Source organism: Microchirus variegatus, assembly GCF_963457635.1.
Source record: "Microchirus variegatus genome assembly, chromosome: 7".
NCBI classification, from domain to species: domain Eukaryota; kingdom Metazoa; phylum Chordata; class Actinopteri; order Pleuronectiformes; family Soleidae; genus Microchirus; species Microchirus variegatus.
In genome coordinates, this window is record NC_139808.1 from 2,246,035 (window position 1) to 2,265,180 (window position 19,146).

Sequence of the window (19,146 nt, forward strand, 5' to 3'; positions counted from 1 at the left end):
ATGTAATGCATATTTTTGAGTCCAGAACAATTTGTTTGAACATGTCTCATATATTGAATCGCTATTCTAACTTTTTTAACTCATTTTTTTTAACAGTATTTTAAACTTCACAATGAAAAAAATGTCAGGTGACACAACCAAATATTTATAAAAAATATATATACATTCCTAATGTTTATTTTAAAATTAATTATTTGGCAACTATCCCTTAGGGTGTCTACATTAGATAACCATTTTTATTTTTGCACGTGATCTATTTTTTAACAAGAAACCTGTACAGATGTTGTTCCCCAGGCTAGGACCTGGACAAACTAAAAGGACACCAGCACATCCTCATTTTTCCATGTTGCCCATCTATCCTTCACCCATTCCCTCAGGACGTTACTGCCGAGTGGCTACAAACACACGGCGAGCGTGACAACATGTGTGAGAGGCGATTATACAGCCCGTGTGTGCACACCTGTGTGTGTGTGTGTGTTTGCACGATGTGTTTGGTTAACCCCCGACACTCAAACTGATTTAATTCATTTTTAATCCTCTGTTGATGTAGATTGCCTTTCACACAGTGTTTCAGCACAGAACAAAGCACCATAATTATAAGGTTTAACTGCGACATGTGAATTAGTTCAATAATTAAACTGGCTTTAATGATTAAAAGGGCTCGTGTGATGCCTTTTAATGGCTCGCCCCTCCATTAAACGGATTTGGCATGGGCTGTTATGTACATCCAAAACAGGGAAAAGCATCCGCTCCATGGTATTGATTGTGATGGTGAGGATGACTGCGTTTTACCCATGTATGATTCATGACTCACTCTTGTGGTTGGCACGCCGGCTGAACCTGGAGTGAAAACAGCAAGAAAACATGATGTGAAGATGGATATGTCTTGTTTTTTGCCACTGCTTCAGTTTTTCCCCCTATCTTGATTTAAAAAAATAAGGTCATGCACTGCCAATACTTTTTTTTTTAATTTTCCCTGTCTCTTCCCTAAACAATACTCCAATGTAATAATGCCAGAGGAAACAAACAAACAAACAAACAAACACATCTTCTTGCCATAAATATTGCTATTTCTGTGCTGTGGCAACTGACCTAACCCTGACCCTGTTACTCTGGGCTGCCCTAAGTGCTCTCATGGGCCCCTGAGGCCCTGAAACTAAGACTATGGGGAAAATAAAAGGAAAATCTATAAGTACACTATTCACAATTCCCTACCCAATTACATAAACCGACCAAGCACAATTTGTCCCGGCGTTTCCACTGTTGGTGTAATTATTGGCCTGCCCTTTGTCCGACGGTTTCTGTCTGTTAGACACAAAAAGTGACCTTCCTTTAAAGCTTTGGACTTGACTGGTTTGGTTGTTGCTGCAGAGTGACCGAGGTAATACGTCCAGTTTCCTCGTGTGGGTGTAGAAATAATAGTAATAATAGTGTCCTCAACGCTCACAAATGAACCCAATAATTTAAGGCTTTCAAAGGCTCTTATACGAATGCGGTTTTTGATTAAGCTTGCAGTTAACCTGTGATTAACCGATGAATCACCAGTTAACAGAATGTTACAGCTCTGCTGCAGGCCTGGTGGTGTTTTTTTATTTGTTTATTTGTTTTTGATATGGCCATTGTTGCATTTGTCAGTCTTTACCTGTCAATACAGTAGTTAATACTGCAGGATTGCAACTAATGATGTGTTTTTATCAATTATTTAGCTCCCACCACTTGACAGATGATCAATTGATCGGTCCTGTTTCTTAAGTCATGGTCATGGTTTTGCCATAGTCACCAGACATCTCCACACGGCCTCTATTCTTCGACCAATGATCCAAAAGCAGAACGTTCTCATGATGAAGAAGGTGTGGTTATCCATCCGTCTTCTACCGCTTTATCCTCCACATGAGGGTCAGATTTCCATCCATGCCAGGGCCACATAGAGACAAACAACCACCCATTCTCACAACTTTGGTCAATTTGGAGTGTCCAATTTGCCTAATCCCCAAATCTGTATGTTTTTGGACTGTGGGAGGAAGCCGGAGAACCGGGAGAAAACCCACGCACTTATGGGGAGAACATGCAAACTCCATGCAGAAAGATCCTTGTTTCATGAACCTGGGTCTTCTTGCCGCAAAGACAAGAGTGCTAACCATATTTATCATATTGATAATCATATTTATCATAATTCTTTCGTAAAGGAGACGTATTATGCAAAATCAACTTTTTAATCATTTTAATACTTTCATCATTCAAGGGACTTGAATCATTTCAATCATTTTAGGACTCAGGAGGCCCTATGAGTAGGCAAAGTGTGAAAAAAGATGACTCATTAATTTTTTTGTGGTCCCCCTCAGTCTAAGTAGAGGAGATAAAACACGCAACGTTGACTTCCGCACTCATTGCTACGTCACAATGAGACATTCCTGGAATTGTCGTCTTGCGGAGCTCCGCTTTATCCCTATAAAACGAGAGTGCTGGTGAGGGCAATAGTATCCGGAAGAGCGGAAGTCTGCGAAGTGTTTCATTCTTGGCTGCACAGTGCAGCACAGAGTTCTACACAAACTTCCAGCCTCAGAGGATTTACATGTCCAGTGGATACATTTTATATATGACGGCAATAATGATGACTTTTCCAAACGCTAACTGCTGTTAGCTGCCGGAGCCTCAGTGACGCTGACGTAGTTTCCTGTGTCTCATTTGCATATTTAAAGAGACAGGCACTCAAAAGCGAGCGTTCTGAACAGGGCTGTTTTGGCAGAGTGATTGAACTGCTGTGGTGCTTCATCCTTATGTCACAGAAATGTTCATTAGTACACCAGGGAACTAGGTTCACTTGGAGAAATAGGGTATAATACGTCTACTTTAACTTTCTGTCAAATTTCTAAGTGAGTAATACTTTAACCCAAAAAAAAAAGTACACAGCATAAACAAAACACGTCTCTCATTTTTTGTGTGTGGGCTTGAAGTTATTCTTCTCCTGCTCATGATGCAAGAAAAACAGTCAGACATTGAAACGAGTTGATCCTCTTGTTGAACATTTATCCGTTCAGAATTAATTTCCTCCCCCACCTGTCTGACCATCATTGGTCTGCAAAGTCAGACATATTCACCCCTCCACCTCCAGATGAACGTCTTTGTTTTAACGAAAATGATTTTAATTCATCATCTTAAAATGTGAATGCGCTAATGGAGCTTGTGCCTTTTGTTTTTGCCTCTCAGGTGGGATTCATTTTCAGTCCACGTTTTTGAGAGCGCGTAGGCGGGAAAAAAAAATGTATTCACGTAATTACAGTCATCAGGCAGATGCACAGATGAATCAGTCGGCTTTGAGCAGAAAAACCCGATGCTTTAATTCAGTCTATTTTGCAGAAATATAAAGTAAAGTGCACCAACAACAATGATAAAATAAATAATTCTGTCTTGTGTTCAAGGAGTTTTTTAGGCTTCTCTAAAAATATGTCTCAATGACACACTGGAGCCATAGTTACTGTAACACCTCCTCAAGCTCTGCAATGATATAAAAACACTATATCAGTGGTTTACTGTTCATACGTGAGTAACTGCACCTACACTACTGACGGCGAATGCTCTGCCACTTTATTTAGAATTCCTTAAGATGAAAAAAATGGAGAAGAGAAAGAGAAATAATAAAATTCCTGCTGTGAGGCGAGTGAGAGTTTGTTTTTGTCTCCTTTGTAGGGAACATAGAAGAAGAACGTTTCTTCTCTATGTTTGTCGAAGAAGAGATTTAGATTTAAAAGTGTTTACACTAATATTCTGATGTAAAGTGAGTGCGTGTGAATATGCATTTTCAACTTCTCCACCATTTTACATAATAACATGATATTTTACATGATTTAAAACCTAATTTTTAAGCACGCCAACCCAAGGCATAAGCCATGCGATAGCCCAAGTGGCTCTATATATCTGTCTATATAAATCTGTATCTCTTCAGGTATATTTATATATCCAAACAGGGTTGAGTTTGAGTTATTTGGTTTAATTTTGGAGTTAAAGATTGCTCATTTGGTGCACACTATCACTAAGTTCACTATCGCCACATTTAGTGCTTCACTTTGATTATGAAAGTGCAAAATTAATACTAGGCCTCTTTTGTGAGTACACCGCCCTCTAAGATAAAAACAAAACAAACGCGACACTGGTTTGGTGTGAATAACACTATAACTTTAATTAATGCAATTTAAAGTGTTGCATTCGTATCATAATAATAGTCGAGCCCATAAAGGCTTGGGCCGGCACTGGTAACACAATTTCCTGTGAGGCGACAAAGCCAGGAGATATATTTAAAAAAAAAAAAACGAGCAACAATATTGTTCACATCCATGGACATGTATATATAAAGGCAGCATATATACCTTGTTGACCATGTCAGGCAGCTGTTTTCATAAAAAAATAAAACAGATAGCTGGATGCTGGAGCAGTTGGGGACAGGATAATTGGAGAGCATTATTTTTTACTGGATCACCAAAGATCCTGAGGGTGGCCGAGGTGACTCACTGCTTTAAAACTCACTCAAAGTATAGCATAGATCAGACGCTGAAATTGGCATCCAGCTTCCCATGTCGGGTTCTGTGATTTGTTTATTTGTTCTCCTTGATCTCTGGGGATTTAAAGTGTGCAGTGAACTCTTAAAGCTTTAAAAACCTGCACTGGTGCCGTTAATTTTTTCAGAAGCTTTACTGTATTAGCCAACATAGTGTTGTGAGCAAACTCAGTCATGTGATGTCCAGAGCTTTAGAGCTGTGCAGTAAGTCATGATAGTATGTTTGCCTTATTTTGGCCAGAATATGTTTTAAAGCTCCCATAGAGTGGTCCTATCGCACATATATGTTAGTTATGGAGGTCTACTTACCTACATTAACTTGTTTTTATGCTCAAAAACCTCCTAGTTACGAGCCAATCAAAATCTCTCCTCGCTGAAGCTCTCGTCAGCCGTGTTGTTTCAGACTGAAATCTCACCCCAGAAGACAGAACTGTGTTGTGATTGGCCAGCCAACAAGAGCTTTCCCAACTGTCTTGTGATTGGCCAGGTAACTGGAGGTGACGTAATTAGCACGTCAGCTCTCAGAAGCGCAGCTCCCCCTCTGGAACGATGTATGCACTGCTACTCATTATCAAAACAATGTTTAAAAATGGCTTTGTCACGACTCCCTACCGTGGTCCCTTTTACGCCTTTGATCCGGTCGGACCCAGAGTCAGAAGACACTGTCGCAAGTGAAACACCTCCACAACGGACGTTCTTCTTCTTCTTCTTCTTCTTCTTCTTCTTCTGCGGTTCAATGTACGCAACCGGATGTGCCCGGACTAGTGCCCGGAGCAGGAGGATCTGCTGTTCTGGAGACGTGATCCTTAAGTAACAATACCAGGCTTTTTCAGAGCGCTTGCAGAGTCTGAGAATGCAATAAAACCCAGTGTTCTCAGTAGTGGCTGAACTGTTTGTTTCCAAATTTTAGAGCTTCATAAACGAGGTAATGGCGCATGATACACGCCAAAGAACAGAGCTAATTGGAACTTAGGGTCTATGGGAGCTTTAATCCAAAGTGTCCTGATGCTTTTGTTCTGCACCTTCATAATTGCTTGAGGTCTTTGGGTCCATATTACAAGACGGACGAGACTTTGCCTTATTTCCATCGCATATTTTCTGGTAATGTTTCAATTCCCCTCCAAACCTAAATAATAATATCGTCTCAGTGACCTGAGCCAGGACCTCATGATTTACACACACTGCATAACCGCGGCATTCAAATCGATGCGGTGAACATCAACCGGATCATTTGCAGCTTTCTGAATCGTCGCACACCTCAACACGACGTAAGGCTGTGAACGAAACAGATGTCCACTTCCTCCTCCGTCCGTCACTGAGCTGCAGCTTCTGTCTTCTGCACCGCGGTCTCACATTTGTATGAAAGTAGTGAAACGAGAACAGATGCCTTTTGTGAGGTACTTTATATTCATTGTAGTTTTTGGTGTTTCTGTTATGTTTTTCTGCTCGGGGTAAATGCAGTGCTTTTAAGTCCACCATTACGCGGCTCCTCTTGCATATTTGCATACTTTTATGTTTGGATCTTTTAAGTATACCATTAGTCTGTTGAGTGTGCGCTTATTTAGTACATGTTATTTGGGAGCTCGTCTCCAACCGACTTGCAAAACCAAGTCAAAAAGCGCTCTGAAAGGCAAATATAACTTAACAAATCAAACTCTCTCTGTAATATATTAACACTGCGTGAAGGCATTGTAGTCGGAGCATATCTGCTTAACTTCGATTTGCATTGGATCATTTATTGACGGGGTCATCAGCGTGTATGGATGGATGCATGCATGCCTGTCAATACGCAATATGTAGCAGTCCATGTCTGCTGAAGATGATGCACAGATGTTTCTGAAGGAGAAATGCTCTAATATGCTGCCGCAATCACTGCAAGAAGAATGTCACTGCTGTCGTAGTTGGGCTGAGATGCAGACGGCAAAGTTTGTTTAAAGCCTGATTAAGTTTGATTGTGAAATAGTGGGAAATACTTACCTAAAGACTACAGTGTGCATCCAGGATTCAGGATCCAGAAACAATATGAACTGTTTTATTTGGGAAATTAAATAAATATGGCATGACCTTGTATCGTTGAAGGATTCAGAGATGGAGAGAGAGAGAGAGCGAGGTGTGCATCTTCATTACCATTTAATATAATCACGACACAAACTCCTTTTTAATCAAAGCAACTGTGATTTCCTCAAATCGATATCTTGTAGAACACCACGTCAGATTATAATCTGCTTTACTCAACCGTACATTGCGGGAAAAGCCGCAGCAAAAATTGCCATTAACTGTCATCAAGTTGAGCAAATTAAAGCGTTTTGTCCCCCCCCCCCCCCCCCCCCCGCATAAATAATTGATGATTAAGAGATACTGCACTGTAGCCACACAGTGAGCGATTCCAGTATCGCTCGACATTTAGCATATGCCAAAAGGGTGAAAGTAACAGACGTAGGCCTTGCATGAGTGGAATAACAAAGCGTGATGTATGAAAGGTTAATGAGCCTGCAGAAGTGAAGTGGTCTCTGTCACGTGAGACTTTCTCTGCCTCTGGAGGAGTGAGGCAGAGGAAGAGAGGAGGGGAGAGCAGCTGTTTTTAACGGAGCCCAGTGTAAAGTGTGGAGGCTGCACATTCACCCAACACAGATGATAGAGATGTAAAAAAAAAAAGAAGAAAAAAAAAAGTGCTGCATCCTGTGAGGATGGAGGAATATTATGCACCCTCAAGTTCAAGGGGGCACAAGTGAGGTGGAGATGTAATCGCAGCGTTTTCACTCTTGGTTGACTGCGAGAATGTGTCTGCACTTGTATCTTATATGGTTCTTCCTCTGCTCATAACATGTTGATGGGAAAGATAATGTTGAAGAACCTACAGTATTAATCCTTAAAACACAGAGCATTTTGCCTGCTTTTTTTCCATTACTACGATAAAACAGGCTATAGGAATGTGTACAATAGTGTCTTAAATTCTTTTTTATTTATTTTTTAGCACAATACGATGAAAAAAATATAAATTTTCACCAACTATATAAACACACCTGAGCAAAAAGTACTCTTATATCTTTATATATCTCTTTATATCACTACTAAAAATTTGACGTTAAAAAATGAATCATAACTTTGACTCAACAGCACATAAGGAGACGGAAAAAAACACATTTTAAAGCCTGAATATAAACACGCACCTCCAGGATGTCCATATAAGGAGTTGTGTATTATTCCCATGTCGAGCTGCAACTAACGGTTATTTTCCTGATCGATTAATCTGTTGATTATTTTTACGATTTATCGAGTAATTGTTTGGTTCATAAAATGTCAGAAAACTTTAAAAAACGTGGATCGGTGTTTGTTAAATGAACCCAAGAATTATTCACTTGATTTCTTTGTTATAAGGAGCAAATAAATTAATAATATATTCACATTTAAGAAGCTAAAACAATCAGAAATCTTGTTTTAATCATGAAAAATGCCTCAAAATGATAAATTGAGTAATTGTTTCATCTCTATTCCCATGGCAAATTAGCATGGGTGCAGGTCTGCGACAGATCCGTGCCACCTGAGCACTACCTGATATACAGAACCTGAAATCTTGTATTGTGTATTTAATTTGCTTTAAAAGAAAATATACTTGCTCTTCATTGTTGTCGTTGCACTCTCGTCATTTACAGGAAAGGCGACTGTGCGCACACCCGTTCCTTGAGATCTACAGCGAGGGCCAGGTCCAGTTCATGGCCCCCTTGGCTCGACAGGGAGATTTCTACGTCCCTGAAGCCCGACACGTGGACAGGAAGCTCTCTGAAGAGGAGCTGCACAGTGACACAGATGTCTCAGGTAACATGTACTGTACATCATGCTGTGTGTACGTTATCATCTATAGGGAATCGGAGCACTTATTATCTATGACTGCAGTTTTGCTGCTGGAAGAAATGATTGTTAAAAACCATCCTAAACAAGACTGGACTTTATTTATGTAGACTTTTCAGCTGAATCTATCATTCAAATGTCATTTATTTTGTATACAGGCTGAAATTAACTTTTCAATGTGGAGTCAATATGTATTTTTTTCACATTTAAGATATAATTCTGGTCTTAAAATGTAAAAACTACACATACAATGACAGTCAAGACCTATTATTTAATACATACATGTATCTGTATATGTGTATATGTATATATATATGTGTATATTTATATATATGTGTATATGTATATATATGTGTGTATATGTGTATATGTATATATGTGTGTATATATATATATATATGTATATATATATGTATATGTATATATATATGTATACATATACATATATGTGTATATGTATACATATATGTGTATATGTATACATATATGTGTATATGTATACATATATGTGTATATGTATACATATATGTGTATATGTATACATATGTGTATGTGTATACATATATGCGTATATGTATATGTATACATATATGCGTATATGTATACATATATGCGTATATGTATATGTATACATATATGCGTATATGTATATGTATACATATATGCGTATATGTATGCGTATATGCGTATATGCGTATATGTATATGTATGCGTATATGCGTATATGTATACGTATGCGTATATGTATATGTATACATATATGCGTATATGTATACATATATGCGTATATGTATACATATATGCGTATATGTATACATATATGCGTATATGTATACATATATGCGTATATGTATACATATATGCATATGTGTATATGTGTATATGTATACATATATGTGTATATGTATATGTATACATATATGTGTATATGTATATGTATGTATATGTTTATGTATATATATATACATACATATATATACATATATGTCAATTTATGTGTATATATATGTTTGTATATTCACACAACTAGGAAAATTGCATAAAATCTTACTTCCCTTTAAAACTATGAATACAGTCTGTTTGTGTGGCATCCGTTTTGAAATAATGATTTTGAAGCTCTAATCAGACACATCCCAGTGCTCTGCATGTAGGCACGATTCCATATAGTGTTTCTCCAATTGAAAGCTCTATTAAACAGGCTTTTTAAACAACACCGCCATGCCGTTTTATAACCTTGTGCTTGAGCTGATGAGGGGGGGGATAACAATTGCCTCTCTGTTACATCACACCTGGCAAACATGGAGCAACATCATCATTAGTTTGGGGGTGTACAGTATTTCCAGCAAGCTCATGGCCTTGAGTTCATTGTTTTTGGTCTTTTGGTCTCGACCAACTCCTGGGGGAAATATCTCTTTGGCTGCTAAAGCCTCTGCTCTTTTCACCAAAAGGTAAAAAAAAAAGGTTGAACACAGCACGTCTTTTTAAGTCACCTCTGTTCTCAGCTTTCATCTGCGGTTGTGGCCGCTCGACTACTGCTGTTCAGTTTATGAGCAGCCCCCGCAGAAGAAAACTGTGATTGACACCTTCGTAGGTGTTAATGAAAAGCCCAGACACGGCAGCCTCTGGTGCAAGTGTGCTGACACCCACCGAGGGGTTTTTCACAGCTATATGAACTCCATATGGATGTCTCGCGTTCCCCCTGCCTGTAAAGGATATAAGCATGTATATACAATTCCACTTGACACTAATTTATCCTCACGAGATACAAATATTGTGAAGCAGCGTTTGCCGGAGTCAATATTGGATAAAGCTGATCTAATCACAGGTTCACATGGAGTGTGAAAATAAGACTGTTTGATGATCACAGCTTCAGAGCCACCTAATGGCTTACGGCTGAAATATAAAGAACACTCAACACAGCTAATGCGGTAGCATATATATGTATAATACTTGTTGGTGTGCATCTGCACCATTACCTCGTTTATGAAGCCCCAAAGTTTGGAAACAAATAATTCAGCCACTGCTGAGAATGCTGGGTTTTAGTGTATTCTCAGGCTCTGAAAAAGCCTGGAATCATAACGTAAGGATCACTTCTCCTGAACAGCGGATCCTCCTGCTCCGGGCACTAGTCCGGGCACATCCGGTTGCGTACATTGAACCGCAGAAGAAGAATAACGTCCGTTGTGGAGGTGTTTCACTTGCGACAGTGTCTTCTGACTCTGGGTCTGACTCCGGGGGAAAAGGTTGTAAAAGGGACTGCGACGGGGAGTCGTGAGGAAGCTATTTTTAAACCCTGTTAAAACAATGTTTTGATAATGAGTAGCAGTGCATCCACCGTTCCAGAGGGGGGAGTTGCGCTTCTGAGAGCTGACGCGCTAATTACGTCACTTCCAGGTACTCGGCCAATCACAAGACAGTTGGGAACGCTCTCGTTGGCTGGCCAATCACAGCACAGTTCTGTCTTCTGGGAGTGAGATTTCAATCTGAACCAGCGCGGCTGTTGAGATATTCCCGATCGGCTCGTTTGTAGCAACTAGGAGGTTTTTGACCATAAAAACAAGTTCATGTATGTAAACAGACGTCCATAAATCACATATATGTGCGATAGGTCCACTCTAGGGCAGCTTTAAGAAAGAAAATGTATCAGCAATACATTAAATAACACCTTTATCTCAAAAATTGCCAAATATTTCTTCTCAAAGGGGCAAATCAGGCAAAAGAAACAACATGAAGGCGTCATTTGGGGGTGTCATGAGCCATAGTATTAACTGGACGAATATAAATATGTAGTGTGTGATCTGGAACAATTAACTGTTGGCACTTACTGTGACACGATTGACTCTCACAATCTCAAACCACACCTTTGAGAGGTTCCCGTTTAAATAAGCAGTGAGTGAACATGAGAGTAAAGTAGAGATTTTTTGTGTGTGTGTGACATGAACGCAGTGTAGAGTGGAAAAAAAAATGGCTTATGGGCTTGGGTGGGTGACTTGTGCTCCATGATGTGACAGGTGGGACTTGCTCCTGTCACACTGGGGAAAACCTCGCCAAGGTCAGTGGAGCATTCAGGACACTTGGAAGCTTCTTTGTTCCGTTGACCTCCCAGTCCACCCATCCACTACTCCCTGATCCTGCTATCTCAGTGACTGGAATAACCTTCACCGTCCTACACGCTGTCCTCTACCACCCCCCACATAGTGGTTCACCATTTTAAACAAGGGGGCTTTATAATGTGAGAATGTGTTTTACGTGTTTTCAGGGTTATTTAATTAAAGGGATATGATAAATCGAGCTGGGTTTATATGTAGCATGACTGCTTAATATGATCCCCATCATATATCCCTCTCTTTTTTATGTACGTATACATCACTGCGTCACAAGATGGATGTTATCACATGAGGTGTAAATGTAGTTTCCCCACACCAACTGCATTTATTCATTCATATGCTTTGAAATACAAGAGCTGCTGGAAAAGTGTCTTCACATTGTTTCGTAACTGAATATGAGACTAATTAATGCGGTTTGCCATATTTAAGAAAAAAAAAGTGCACTCACTGCTGTGAAGGAGACAATAACAAGGTTTCTTTAAACTTGACCCATGTTGTTTTTCACTATCGGCAAGTTTCATCCCTCAAACACAAGCAGACAAACAAATTTCTCGTTGTGCCTGCTTTGGATTTCTGCCGTGCACATCAGCTACCTTATTGTTTTCAAGCCTATGCATATATACTATAATTTACATAACTTCAGCTCGTGCTGCTACCATGCTACACAGTCTGGACAAAGGGTTTACTATCTACTTTGTATATGAAGGTAGTTTTTGAAAGTCAAAGATGACTTTCCGACACGAAATGACCTTCATTGTGTGGGAAAACCAAAAATGTTCTCGCTTCTGACCAAGCAGGAAAAAGGCTGCATAAAATAAATGGCAGTTATTATCAAAATAGGAGTTTTTGAAACTGTAAGAATTGATTCAGATTGACGGTTAAACAGGGACTTAAGCCGTTTAAAAACATTCCTAAACATTTTAATGGAGGCTTATTAGAGAAAGTTAAATAAAAATATTACACATTAAGTGCTTTTCAATCTTACACAAATCCAACTTAAATCCACAATTATCCTAGCTTGATCATAACAATTATTATTATTATTATTTACTATCTATCTGTAAACTAAGTTGTCTTAATCTCATCCAGTCTTGACACATTTAAATCCCAGTAATGGATTGACCATCACTCTCGTTTTACGACGCCCGAAGGCAGCGCTAAACCATTGCAATCCCACTGCAGATACAATTTTCACCAAGAAATTAAGATCCCACGTCTAATGTATCTTCCACCTCCACAAATGGGATTTTTCTTCCCTTATTGACTGATTAAATTTTGTGGCTCGCTGTAGGCGTCCAAGCAGCCGACACACGAGACCACACACTCTTTGTCTGTCTGAGAGCTCACTGTGCACATTTTCTTTCTTTTTTTTTATTTATGTTTTATTTAATTTTCTCCTCCCTCCATCAATCACATGCATATGAGGTGAGTGTAAATTCATCAAGAAGAGCTTGTGGCTACAATCAAAGATTTTCTTCAGTTCATTCTATTGTGCTTAGAACGAATTTCTACACTTTTTTTTTTAATCATTTGGTAAAAGTCCATTTATGTAAATGGTGTAAATTCATGATTCATCGTCCGATCAGTTCAGCAATTCACGTTATTTTGGATTCTCATGGATTCACCTCTTGTTCGATCTCCAGGGTGAAACTTTAGTCTCATATTCTGTCGGCATTCATGTCTTTTATATTTGAATAAGACAAACTTAAACACACAGAGCAGTTTTTTCTCTAGTTGTCAATATTCTGAAGTGTTGGAAGTATTTCGATCATATATTTCAGTTTAACCCTTAGAACACTAAGGGTTAAAACTATCAAAATACCCTAAGAACACTAAGGGTTAAATTAAGGGTTAAACCCTTAGAACACTAAGGGTTAAACTATCAAAATACCCTTACAACACTAAGGTTTAAATTAAGGGTTAAACCCTTAGAACGCTAAGAGTTAAACTGCTGGTTTTTTTCCCAATACTATTACATTTTCACCAATTGAATTGATGAAATTTATGAAATTTGGAAATACGTCACGGTTCAAAGTTAACTTGGCTTGTTTTTATGAACAAGTCTATTTTGTGACTTTTATTTACAAGTATCACTATTTTATATCACTACTAAAAATGTGATATCAATTGAATCATAACTTTTGATTCAACAACACTTAAGTAGATGAAAAACCCTGCTTTTTTCAATATGTGACCTACACCCTCAGGATGTCCATATAAGGAGTGGTGTATTATTCCCATGGCAAATTACCATTGGTGCACCTGTGGCACATATCCGTGCCGTGTGAGCACTAAGGGTTGAAGAAGAAGAACGTTCACATTACTGTTGGTGTTTTAACAGCTTGTTATAACAAGTCAGCAACTGGTCGCACGATGCTAGTCCAGTCTTCACCTCAGTCCCCGAGGGAAAAAAACGACGATAATTGGTGAAATTGAACATGAAAACGTGTGACATTATGATACAGTCTGTTGCTTAAAGCTTCTCCCTCACACGCTGCAGAGCAGTTAGAAGACTTGGCGTTTTTTTTCCCGTAGCCATTAGCCTCCTGTCCACCGTGTTTCACGCGAAAGGTTACGTCTCGCCACCCTTGTGTATCAGAGTTAATGACGGACTCGGGCTCGGTGAAAGAAAGCACATATTGATTTGAGACGAAGCGTTTGTGTACAGACCCTGCCGGCCCACGAAAACAAAAAAAGGTCAAGAGACGAGCGCACGACTATGACACTGATTTTTATTAACCTGCAAAGCGCAAAACTTGACAAACACACGCAGAGGACACGGGAGATTATGCTGCGTAGATGATCCCATCTAATTAAAGTGGAGAAGACATGTAGCCTCCAGGAGTTTCTAATTAACATCGTTTGAGTGCATATTTCAAGTTCTGACTTTGAGTCTCTGCACAAGGTGCTGCTGCTGCTGCATTAAAAAACCACAAGAATGTGTTACACGCAAGATACATCTACTCTAAAATGCAAAAAAATCAAATTTATTTTCACATTTCTAAATTTAGTTTGAGTTTTGTCACAAGGCATAACACTGTCTTTGTTATATCTGTGTATACGTTTGGAGTAGGGAGTTTTTAAATTTGAATGTATCAGATAAAAATATTTGATTCAAGTAAGAAAGTAGTCTAGACTCGGGTTAGGGTTAGGGTTACTGACGGGGTCACACCCAGACGAGGTCGCCAGTCCATCACAGGGACGCACATAGAGACAAACAACCATTCACTCTCACACTCACACCTATGGTCAGTTTAGGTCCCAATCCCAGTCTTCTTTGGGGTTTGAGCTCCTTCTCTTTGGGGAATGAGCTCCTTCTCTTTGTGGTATGAGCTCCATCTCTTTGGGGAATGAGCTCCTTCTCTTTGTGGTATGAGCTCCATCTCTTTGGGGTATGAGCTCCTTCTCTTGTGGGTATGAGCTCCTTCTCTTTGGGGAATGAGCTCCTTCTCTTTGGGGAATGAGCTCCTTCTCTTTGGGGTATGAGCTCCTTCTCTTTGTGGTATGAGCTCCATCTCTTTGGGGAATGAGCTCCTTCTCTTTGAGGTATGAGCTCCTTCTCTTTGGGGTATGAGCTCCTTCTCTTTGGGGTATGAGCTCCATCTCTTTGGGGAATGAGCTCCTTCTCTTTGAGGTATGAGCTCCTTCTCTTTGGGGTATGAGCTCCTTCTCTTTGTGGTATGAGCTCCTTCTCTTTGGGAAATGAGCTCCTTCCATTTGGTAAATGAGCTTCTTCTCTTTGGTAAATGAGCTTCTTCTCTTTGGTAAATGAGTGCCTTCTCTTTGGGGAATGAGCTCCTTCTCTTTGGGGTATGAACGCCTTCTCTTTGGGGTATGAGCTCCTTCTCTTTGGGAAATGAGCTCCTTCCATTTGGGATATGAGCTCCTTCTCTCCTTCTCTGGACATAATTTCCTTGTTCACCTCGAATCAGCCAAACACAAGCTCTTTTAGTCTAAGTCAAATAGCAGGCCGCATGCTCCTAGACTCACTGATGCTGATGAGATTATCTTCTTCGGCATCAACATTTGACATTGATTGACATCCATCCATCCATCTTCTACCACTTTATACTTCACATGAGGGTCGTGGGTCACTTGAGCCAATCCCAGCTTTAGATTTAGATTTAGAGTGTTTAGTTGACCGATGTTTTTTGGATGTGGGTGGAAGTCGTAGGACCCGGGAGAAAACCCACGCGCAAACGCCATACATTAAGGCCCTTGTTGTGACTGGGTCATAAACCCAGAACTTCTTGCTGCAAAAGCAAGAGCGCCAACCAATACACCGACCGCGTGGTCACCGATTGCATGCATGTTATGTCAAATTGTGTGATCTTTAGCATTTCGAAAGGAAACACACGTGACTGAAATTGGTCAAACTTGTACAATGTGGTCACCTGTGAAATATGGAAATGAGGAATATTTCCGTCCATTTTAGGAGATAATAGTTAGTTCTGGACTGAAATCATTCCACAGCTGACAGACCATCATGCAGATTTTGGTTAAACCCCACTCTTGTATTTTTGGACAGTCGGGCTCTTCTCATGTGGTGTTTGTTTATAGAAGCCGTCTCACCATCTGTCCATTCCCTGGCTTTGTTTTTTTTTTTTTTTTTTTTTTCTCATCACTTCGCTCTAGGTGCAGACTCGAACAGTGAATACAGCTCAGGGAGTGGTGTTTTCCTGTCAGACAGCAGAGACGCGTCCCCAGCGGCGTCCTCGGTCCACTCCAATCACAGAAGCAGAAGCTCTGGGGGATTCTCGTTTAAGGAGCTGGACTTGGAGCAGCCTGGCAGACGCACAGACGAAGAAGAAGAAGAAGAAGAAGAAGTAGAGAGCTTTGATGGAGACGGCGTCCAGAAGAGCTCAGAGGTTCCCGCTCAGGGGTGGTTGGGTGTCGTTGGAGGGGAGGAGTGAAAGTTCACTGAGGCGTACAGTACGTGTTAGGCGTGAGAGAATAAAGGGTTCAAATCAAATGAAAAGACCAAAACCAACAACATGTTCTGCTTTCCAGAAACCCAATTATTTCCCTAAAGAAGAGATCTTAGTCTTAAAAAAAAAAGATATATTAAAAATAAGTCCACTTATTTCAGACTGGAGTAAAACAGAGCGTTCGTGTGGAACAGTCGCAGCAGTGTTTTTTTTTTCCTGTATCCACTCAAAAATAAACTACAGAGACTTCATTCACTGTAATGAAGCAAAGATGTTTGCCAGTGCTGCAGTGATTCGCAGTGATGAGTTTTTAATAGTTTTAGGAAAACGATGGAGAGAGTCCATGAATATCAGACTTTGGCGAACGCTGACGGGCACCGTGAATTCATTATTAGTTTATTTCTGGTCTTTTCATGTGGTTTGTTCATCATAAGAAATATGGAATACCACCTGGACTGTCTTAAAAAGCCTTGAATTCCCACAATTTCAAGGTGAGAGTATTGAAATCAATGCAACGTTTCACAATACATATGCAGGTAGCCTGAATACCTTGAATTGTTCTTATAGAAATGAGGCTGTTATGTATGATAAGTGCGAGGCATATTGACTGAAGATAGTATTTCTTAGCCAAAGCATTTTACTTGAAGATCTACCACTATTTATATTTTATCTTTTAGTGTCGAGATGAACGTCAGAAATGAAGACATTAGCCGCAGTTGTTTGTTGGATGATTGTGACACAAATAGAAATACAGGAAATGCCGTGTGCGAGTGACTGACTCGAGCTGATCGAGTGTTCGTAAGCACACAGACCTCATTAAATGCTCTGTTTTGTTTTTAATACTTTTATTTTTTTGTACTTGTGTTACTTATTTTGCACCTTGTTGTCTTGACTGCTGTAGTTTGTGTTTTCACAGTCACTGTGACTGAAAATATCCCGGACTCCAGTGTTTACAGTCGACCTCCATGTGACCTCTGGAATCCACCACGTTCAGCCTTCGTTTTCCATTTTCTCTTGTTTTACTCTGTCACACGTTCTGCTGTCAGCTGCTGCTTCTTTTTCGCGCTGGCGAAAAATCCTGTTTGTTGTGCTTGTTTTGTTCTTTTTCTCCCCCCCCCCCCCTTTGAAATGAACATGGCTGCCTCCGCATCAAAGACCACCTGATGACCCCACACCCTGAAATATTCAGTCCGTTAAGTCGTATCCGTGGCTTTTATCTTCCAAACAAAGGAGACGGCAGCACCGTCAGCTGCTCGCTCACCGCGCTCACTTAAGGAGGCGGCGTGCATCGGTTAAATTGAGTGAGAGATGAGTCACATGTGGCAGGGACGGTTGGTTGGATTTTACCTCTGACACTCCACTGTCACGTATTCATGACTAAAATACAGCGGATTTCTTTAATGATAGTGGTTTGTTTGAGTGTGGCTCAAAGAGTGGAATCTTAAGTGAAAACCGACAAACAGCCGTCGTTAATTCATAACCAGAGAGCATAAATAGATACTATAGATATTGACTGTGTTTACTATGTTTACAATAACACCAATAATCTGACATTTAGATGATGTTTACATGAGTTCAGACGTTTTTCTAGTCATTTTCACATTATAAGTTATGTTACTTAAGTATTCACAGTGCAGCTAAAATCTAAATACTCTTCATATTAATCTGATTATTGCTTATTCTATGTTTGGGTTAGGATTACTAAAATGTTTTTTAAAACTGAGTACTGTTTTTCATATAAATGAATTAACTCACAGTGTATTTTTCCCCTGACTGAAGCTTTTAGGTGCAGATCTGACCACGGAGCAGTTTCAAATCACTGGTTTATAAAGTTATGTCTATATCGAAGTGAAATCTGGAACAAAACACGGGCATTGGTCGGTTTATTGGTTGTTATACATATATATGTGTGTGTATATATGTATGTATATGTGTGTGTATATATGTATGTATATATAGTACATATATGTATGTACGCATGTATGTATGTGTGTATATGCATGTGTGTATGTGTATGCATACGTATATATGTGTGTATATATGTTTATATACATATATATGTATGCGTGTATATACGTATATATATGTATGTGTGTATATACGTATACATGTATGTATATAAGTATGTATATATACATATATAGCATCATCATCATCATGAGGATGTATACATATATGTATATGTATACATACATATATAATATATACATATATGTATATATAAAAAAAAACTAGTATTTACCTGGATCCGACCTCACTTCTATGCAGCCGTCCACATTTCTTTGTCAACACGATGTTAATTGCCTTCTTGTTCATTTGAGTATTTTTTTTGTGTGAAATGTGCGTATTAAACTGTATGTGTTCTTATCTCCAAGAACATGGGAATAAAACAAACAAACAAACAAACAAACAAACGGAGCAGGTCACTCATTTATTAGTTCACTTCAGGTCGCTTCAGACGTACAGTAATTGGCAGGTTGCTGAGCGTTGTCCTTAAGGACGCTCCACAAACAAAATGATCTATGTCGGTGTTTGCACTTGTAATCTAAATGCTGATTTCCTAAACGATGGGGCTCAGTTCCCATGGGGGGGAAACTTTAAACAGGATGGATGGACTCGAGGAGTTACCGAGAAGCACCGAGATGCTTTCTGTGTTTACACATCTGAAACCTATGTGGGAGCAGTCGGTTTTTACACTGGTGAGGTGGTA

At 39.5% G+C, this 19,146-nt stretch overlaps 1 protein-coding gene across 1 annotated transcript in view; it reads left to right on the plus strand.

Annotated features, from left to right (window-relative positions):
* The window catches only part of tex264b (testis expressed 264, ER-phagy receptor b), a gene marked incomplete at its 5' end in the record, with an annotated part of 33,194 nt that extends 16,707 nt beyond the window's left edge, over positions 1-16,487 (plus strand). The window contains 2 exons of the mRNA XM_083892586.1: positions 8,206-8,368; positions 16,144-16,487. Coding sequence (XP_083748712.1) covers positions 8,206-8,368; positions 16,144-16,421 — 441 coding nt within the window. The 3' untranslated portion in view covers positions 16,422-16,487. The remainder of the gene's footprint in view (positions 1-8,205; positions 8,369-16,143) is intronic.
* Between the last annotated feature and the right edge of the window lie 2,659 nt (positions 16,488-19,146).